The sequence below is a fragment of the Geospiza fortis genome, unplaced genomic scaffold, assembly GCF_000277835.1.
Source record: "Geospiza fortis unplaced genomic scaffold, GeoFor_1.0 scaffold275, whole genome shotgun sequence".
Lineage (NCBI taxonomy): Eukaryota > Metazoa > Chordata > Aves > Passeriformes > Thraupidae > Geospiza > Geospiza fortis.
Genome location: NW_005054341.1, coordinates 1,929,550 through 1,937,496, shown reverse-complemented (window position 1 = coordinate 1,937,496; position 7,947 = coordinate 1,929,550). Strand labels below are relative to the sequence as shown.

The 7,947-nt window shown below is 45.1% G+C and overlaps 1 protein-coding gene across 2 annotated transcripts in view; it reads right to left on the bottom strand.

Moving 5' to 3' along the window:
- Positions 1-2,037: 2,037 nt before the first annotated feature.
- Positions 2,038-7,947, bottom strand: part of FERMT1 (fermitin family member 1) — an 18,259-nt gene continuing 12,349 nt past the window's right edge. For both annotated transcript variants that reach the window (XM_031058331.1, XM_005422590.3), the window contains exons 12-16: positions 7,168-7,274; positions 6,368-6,589; positions 5,580-5,704; positions 3,767-3,908; positions 2,038-2,681 (exon numbers count right to left, since the gene is read on the bottom strand). In XM_031058331.1, the coding sequence (XP_030914191.1) occupies positions 2,508-2,681; positions 3,767-3,908; positions 5,580-5,704; positions 6,368-6,589; positions 7,168-7,274 (770 nt within the window). In that variant the 3' untranslated portion in view covers positions 2,038-2,507. The remainder of the gene's footprint in view (positions 2,682-3,766; positions 3,909-5,579; positions 5,705-6,367; positions 6,590-7,167; positions 7,275-7,947) is intronic.

Here is a 7,947-nt window from a genome sequence, read left to right as displayed (position 1 = left end):
GAATGCCCCGGGTCCTGTCTTCCCACTCCAACCTCTCCAGGAAGGAGTCTTCCCACTGAAACCTCTCCTCTTTGTAGGAAGAGGAGCTGCAGTCATATGCAGCACTCAAAGCAGCTGGATAAAAAGAGTTTCCTTTCCCTTCTATTTCCTACCTATGGTGAAAAAGCCTTGCAAAGTGAGTGGGGCAAGGAAAAGACACAGCTGAATGACCTAAGGAAATACAGAGAGAGGGCATCAGCAGGGGATCACTCTCTTAAACCTAAAATGGCAAAGGATAGGGCTTACAGCCAGCCGGGATGAGCTGGCAGAACTCCTCCTTGCAAAGCAGCAGTGAAGGATTCACTCGAAAGGCAGTGACACATTGGGTAAGATTGAAGGAGGGGCAGGAAAGAAAATGGAAATATTTGCTAGTTTCTCTGAAATCCCAGCAGAGACAGTTTGAACTGCAAGTGCACATGCTTGTTTAGCAATGGAATGAGCCACACTGGGCTAATGAGAGAGCTATGCTCAGATTTCCCCTGTCTCTGCATTCCTGTGCTCAGGTCACATAGGCAAGTGGCAACTCCAGGGCCTCCATGCAGCACTCTGGGACAGGCTCTGCTCTGAGAGTGGCCAGCATGGGCTGTGCCTCCCAGGGAGCAACCACAGCAGTCTGGCTTTGCTCATTGCCAACGAGGGGCTCCCTGCAGCCATGGTCAGCATCCTCACTGCAAAGCCTACCTGGACACTGATCTGGGAGGCAGCTCCCTGTGGAAGAGGTGCTGGCACTAATATGAGCATTTAGCTCTCCCATGGCACCCTTAGGCAGGCTTTAAATATGGCCAGTGTTTGGACTTGGGTGGATCTCACAATGTGAGGAAAATTCTTGGCTTGTGTCAAGCAGGTGACAAGTGGGCAAGTTCTCTTCTGGAGGAAAACTGGATGGCCCCTCAGCCTGAGTAAGAAGTGCTGAGGAGAGGGAAGAACAGAGGCCTGGGAAGCAGGCTGTAATTTTTTATTTTTGCAAAATGTGAAGCTGTAGTTTAAACTGCACAAACTGGGAGTGATTCCCCTGAAGCTCATTGACAGGGGCTGGGGAAAAGCAGAGCACATGGCATGAATATCAGGGCTCTCAGTTTTCAGTGATGTTTATGAATTTATGCAGTGATTTCTGCAGCCTCCCGTTATCATATGACATCACCTGTCCATTGTATTTCTTAGATACTTGAAACCAGTTTTGGTTTGTCCAGTAGGTTCATGAATTCTCCCGGTTTCACTCTGTCCTAGCTTTACGAAGTAGTATCAAATTTCATTCACTTGGGTGGATGTGTGTGGCTCCTTCCAGCGGGCAGAGCTGCTGGATGCAGATCTGCTTCCTCAGAAACATCCACAGCTCCTCTGGGAAACCTGTGCCAAGGCCTCTCCACCCTCACAGGGATGAATTTCTCCCCAGTGTCCGATCCAGCCCTGCCCTCTGTCAGTGGAAGCCATTCCCCCTTGTCCTGTCGCTGGTACCCTTGGCAAAAGTCCCTCCCCAGCCCTCTCACAGCCCTTCCAGGGGCTCTAAGATCCCCTCAGAGCCTTCTTCTCTCCAGGCTGAACACCCCCATCTCTCCCAGCCTGTCTCCAGAGCAGGGGGGCTCCAGCCCTCTGAGCATCACTCTTGGCATTTGCACACAAATGAAATCATTCCTACAGGCTTTTCAGAGCCTCACGTGGGCAGCTCCGCTCAGTGAGATGTCACAGTGAAACAGTAACAGGGACAGAAATAGAAACACACTCAGAGGCCTTTTTAATAGTTTTAGATAGTTCCTAAAGCACATTTTTCAACCAGGTAAGTAACAATGTTCCTCAAAAGATGAACCTCTTGGATCCAGCGTTGCCAAGATGAACGCTCTGTGGCTTCTCTGGCTTTCAGGAAACCACTTCAGTGGGTGAAGGTGGACATAGGTTCTACATTTTTGAGTAACTGAGTAACCACTACAGGAGTTTCAATAGCTTTGTCTGCAGGACTTTGGAATGTTTTGTGTTCTCAGGGTAAATGTTAGACAAACTGTGGAGCTTTGAAATACATATTTATTCAGCCTTAGTTCTGATAAATGCTGGGCTCTTTAACAATTGCCAGTTTAACAATGGAAATTGCCTGGCTGTAACAGAGAAGAAAATTCACTGTACCATATCCTCAAGTTCCTTGTTCTGGATACCTAAACAGATTGCTGCAATTAAAAATCCTAGATTAAAAAACAGTCCAGTGGCTAGACACGGTTTGTTTAAAAACACTGGGCTGTACAAAAGGAAAACAAAGATGATTCAATTTTCTTGAGTACTGATGATGGAGTTGCCATGCTTCATCCAGTGACCTTAACTTCAGTATTTAACAAAAACTGTAAACCATCCCAGTCATAGTACAAGACTGACACGTACACTAATTAGTTGCCAGCAATTAACAATCAGAGATATTTTTGTTTAATCTCTGGTAGTCTTAGCTATAAGAAGAAGCAGGCAGTGGGAAGAGAGTTTACTCCATCTCATTCCTGACCTCCAGTTAATTTGTGGAAGAGTTCTTCATCCAGCGTTTCATTGTGGTCCTTGGAACGTGTTGACAAGAAGATGTAGCCCCCAATATACTCATGGATGATTTTGCAGTCTGCACTCAGGCACGTGAAAGCAATGGACACGTTCTGGTCAAACTCGATGGCAACCTAAGGACAACAGATGTGGCAAAATCAGACACAGATAAGCTGGGAAGAAAGAGAAGTGTGAGAACACAGCTGGATCACAAACACTGTGATAAAGCACTACCTGCCCCTCCTAACCAAGAGTTCTGGGTCTGCTGGATGCTCGGGGTGTTTGGCTGCTTGGTTTTGGATTTGCTGCTACAGCAGGGCCCTCTTGTGGTGAAATATTTTTGCTTGATTAAGGAGGCAACAAAATCTTTAAGCTTTTTCCCAATGGGATATGAAGTGAACACTGGGAAGAGCAGGAATGACACTCCTGTTTCTTTGTCTAATGAATAAGGTTTAATTTGCCCACTGTTATGTGCTGACCTTTAATCTGCCTTTTGGGTCCTGGTTTTGGTTTCCAGCTACCATTAGCTCTAAAATGCAGCTGAGCTTAGTTGATCACTGTGGATTCTGCTTTTTTGAGAGGGATTTAATGTAAACCCGGCAACCTGGCCCAGAATTCCAGGTGCAGGGAGCACTGCAGGAGAGCAGGAGGGAGTGTATCTGATCTCTCCTGGTTCCTGCAAAACTCCATATGCAGGAGCAGTTTCCAGGCTGCTTCAATTTACATCAGTTCCACTCCAGAAATGTAGAATTTATACAGCTGGATTCAAGCTTTGAAGCCCCAAATAATGGACACAGAGTTGCAGGCCTTGCAATCTCAGTTTGGGATTTGAAAGACAAACTGGGCTCCTGTATCCTCAGCCTGTAATAGAGACTGAACCAACACAATGGAGAGGATGATGCATGAGAGTTAAAATGAGATTTTTACTGACAGAGCAGTAAACACAACATGTTGGAATTCACCTTGGAGTCTCTATTTCATCCCATCCAAATCAAGGGCAACTTGTCAAGAACAAGCTTGGAAGGAACCTTTAAAACTGGTGATCTTTTAGTTTCTGATTTTTGGCTACAGACTCCACTAAGAAAAACTGCAGACAGCTTATTGACTAACATGTCACAACACGTTCAAAATCTGTTCAGTGAGGCTTGAAAATATTTTCTGAAAGCATCCTTGAGTGTGTGAAATGCAAGGGCTGAAGGCAGAGCTGTTCCAGGTTTACCTGGCGGATTTCCCAGTTCACATTCCACTGCTTCATGTTGGAGAACCTCCACGTAGTGATAGGATCTCCTGTGGCCATATCTATCCGTATCAGCCTGTTGTAGGACACCCCAAGCACATCATCCTTCTTGCTTCCTTTAAACCTGAAAAGAACCCAAAGCCTCTGAGCAGATCTGCTTTGCAATGATTTCTGGCTAAAGAAACATTTCAGCTGCTCTCCCCTAGAAATGCAAAAAATGTGGGAAAAGTCACAACAGCCTGGGATTGAGGAGAGCTTGGACTCATCTTTAGAACAGTATTTGTTGTAAAGCAAAAGTGTAGACTGCTGAGCCATGGTGTAAGATGGAAAATAGGAAGGTAGACCTGGCTAAAGTCTTTCCATTTCATTGTTTCCTGCTAAAAAAAATACTGTTCTTCCTAAATGCATGAACTAGATTATATTTTTACTGGAAAAAATGCCAACAATAATTTTTATTGCTTCACTTCTCTAATGTTGAAACATGTTCCTCTAGTCATATTAACCTATATTAACCTAAATTATGTAATCAAAACTACTGATATATACCTGTTTTGGAGTATATCACATTACAAAATTACTGAGGCATTTTAACATTTCAACATTCATCTGACTGGAGATGAAAAATAAATACAAAAGCATCAAAATCATTGGGGGACAGAATTTTTTTGAGTTGGGAATAGCTAGGAAGAGAAACAGCCTTCCTCTACCTTCATGCTGAAAGCTGGAAGAAATCTCATCTGCCTGCTGTGAGTACTTTCAGTATTTCTGATCCTGTTTGTGAACCTTCTCTCTTTAGATGCAGCTGGACCTCAGGGAGAAAATCTGTGACACAATTGTGCTTTGCTTAATGCCCCACTGAGATACTGCCCAGCAGTTTGCAGCAATTCACCACTACAAAATGCAGTTTAGGTGTTGGGTTGGTTTGTGCTTTTAACAGGATTAAAGGTGACAGATGGGCTAAAAAATCTGTACCTGTGGCAGTAAATTCAACAGGATCAGGGACCACTTTTGGGCACAGAATTCAGGGAGAATTCTGGCTCCAAACAAGCAGTGCTCTCTCAAGTGACTGTCTGGGACCTGGGACATCCAAGGCCCAGCAGGATCTCACAGTTCACATGAGGCTCCTGGATTTTGGCAAGTCACAGTTCAATAGTGCAGATCAATTTGTACCCCAGATGATTCCTAGCCAGCCCTGGAAGGGGTGTTAAACATAAATCAAGGAAGGTGCCTCCAAGTATGGTTGTGTCAGTAATTTTGAGCTTTTTGGTGTTTTGTCAAGAGAAAAGGCTGCAGGTCAGACCTCTGCGGTGTCCAAGGAAGCTGCTGTGAACATAATGGGACCTTTCTTGTGCTCCCTGCTCTTCCAGATTAGCCTTAAAAAGGGATAATTTGCTGTTTTCTTAACAAAATACAAAAGAAATTAGCATTTTGTCATATTGCAATGAACAAGGGTCAGAGTGGACACATCCTGCAAACCTGAGCACACCAATTAGACATGCATTTTATACATTTTGGAGAGTTTATAACAGTAAGGGTTTCATGCTAACGAGAAGTTACTTCAGGCTGAACCCCAGAGGTCTGTACCAAGGCAGATGTAATGCAGAGTCTACTCCAGGAATGGAGATACTGGGTGCTACTGCTATTGCAAAAACAGCAGTATGGAAATCACTAAAATTAAAAGAAGTCTGTGGGGGAAAACCAGAAAATGTTCTTGGAACAGGGTGTCAAAGAAATTCCTGCAAATCACTGAGCATGAACTCCTTACGCAGCTTGACGTGAGTGAGAGTGCAATTACCTTACAACGTAATAGGATAAACCAAACTCAGGCAGGGACTGCCAGGCTTGGATAAAACGCAGCTTGGCCTCCACCAGGGACATCTGGGACACATTCTGGTGGGCTTCCAGAATTCGGGCAGTCAGCTGGGAAACACAGGAAGAGAGAAAGTTTTCAGCTGACTGGAGAACAAAAATCCTCTTGCTTTCACTAAATCAGAAATCATGAGGTCTGGTGCTGTGTTCAACACTTTGTTGTCACTGTTTGTGCAGATGCAGCACAGAGGGCACTTGGGGACACATCCCAAGTGCAAAGGGCAGAATGGACAGCAAGGTCTCAGGTCTGGGTTTGTGAGGCACTGCCCTGCCTCCATACACTGCTCTGGGGACCCTCCTCAGGACGGGCAGGCTGAGCTCTTGCACAGCAAAAGCAGGACAAGGAATTAGGTGGAGAGCAAGGAAAGGCTTGAAGGGCAAGAGGACCCAAAGACTCTGTTGATTCAGATGGAAACAGTGGCTTGCAGTCCTTGAAATGCTTCCTTTGTTACTCTGAAGAGACTTTCAGGAAGGAACAGTGTTATCAGCAGCGCAACGTCATGGATGACTTAAGCCAGGGTATGGATGTAGGAGAGGTGCTTAGAGGAGGTGCCAAAACACCTATCCCTGTGTTCATTTGAAGAAAAGGCCTCTTGAAAAGGGACAAAGGACTGTTGCAGGGAGTTGTACTGCATGGCTTCCAAATGCTGCTTTGATCCAGCCTCATCCCTAACACCCCCTGGGATGGCCCAGCCACCAGCCACACTCAGGTACCTGCTTGGACTTGAATTTTTTGGTATAACGTGGTGAGACGAAGCACTCTGGTTTCATATCTACATTCTCTGGCTCAGAGGCAGCCTGGGAACACATGGTCCAGTTCTTCATCTGCAGGAAGGAAAGGATCTTCTGGACCTCGGGCTGGTAGGAGCTGTCGGCCATCGTCCTGCCCTTGGAGGCCAAAACACAAGCAGCCATCCACCGAGCGTACTGGTCCTCCTGAAACACAGACAAAGGTTTGTTACTGCTCTTCCTTCCTGACTCCACTAGTGCCAACTCCTCCTAGGTTTTAAATTTTCTAAGAAATCCAGTACCTTGAGAGAGATTCTCTTGGAAATTTTATTGCATGACTGGTTTTCACCTACTGAACACTTTTTACACAATTTGATCTGATACATAAACTGAAAATTAATGTAAGATCCTTATCATGCTCTCCTCATCTGAATGGGGAGAGTTCTAATTAAGAAAAAAGAAAACAAAATCCAAACTTCAATTCTCTGACAACATTGGAACACAATACTGTAACTTCTTTTCCTTTTTTTTTTAATTTTTTGATCGTTTGTTTGGCTTTTTTCCACCAGCTTTACTTGGCAACTGATGGTAAGCACAAGATGACTTACTGTCCTTATTATGTATTTAACAATTATGTATTTGTTAGGCCACAACATCATTCTTAAATCTTCTAAAGATTTATACAATAAACTCTCTGCAGCATCCTCATTTTTCTGTACAAATTCTGGAGCAGGACAATCTGCCATAAACCTTGAATTCAAATTTTCTCTTGTCTTATTACTCACATTATCACATCTTAAATATACTTCATTCATGCCATCCGCAACAGGAATTAGTAATTTGATTCCAAACTTCTTTGCTGCAACATTTACATCTGGTACAACTTCACATCCTAGATCACAGGGAATCAGAAGGCAATGAATTTATTTCATTACTATATCAGTAACTTTAATTACTGCTTCAACACTAAGGAACAGTGTTTTGTGGTTGCTTTTCTTTGAGACTAAGGGCCAAGACTTTAAAGCTTAGGCCCTAATGCAAGGGTTTTGTTCCAGCTCCCTGCCTGGTCTGGCTTGCCAGGGTGATGACTGCTCTGAGCTCAGGGAGCACGTGAGCCCACTGGAAGTGAAAGGATGGGAGTGCTCCCAAAACCTCAGCCTGGTCTGAGGAAATGCTCAGCACTTGAAATGCAGAGGAACTGCTGGGAGAGGCTGCTTGGTGAGGTTCCAGCCACCCTGGCTGTTTTTCCAGGCATTCTCTGACCTACCGAGGATATGCACATTGGGATGCAGAGCCATTTGCTCACAGGGGTCAATCTTGTATTTCAAAGGTTTCTTCTGGGATGGCTGCTGGGCAGCACTGGTTCCCTGATGCTGAACAAAGGGTGTCCCTGCAGGAGCAGAGGTAGATGGAGGCTACACAGGGTGCTGTGTCTGTGTGCACAGCCAGGGCTCCTCCTCCAGCAGCTGCCTGCAGCCATTGGAATCCCCATGCACACACAAACAAGGCCCAGGGAAGGCTCTGGAGCTGTCCCTGCACAGCAGAATGCAGGGACAGCCTCTGGC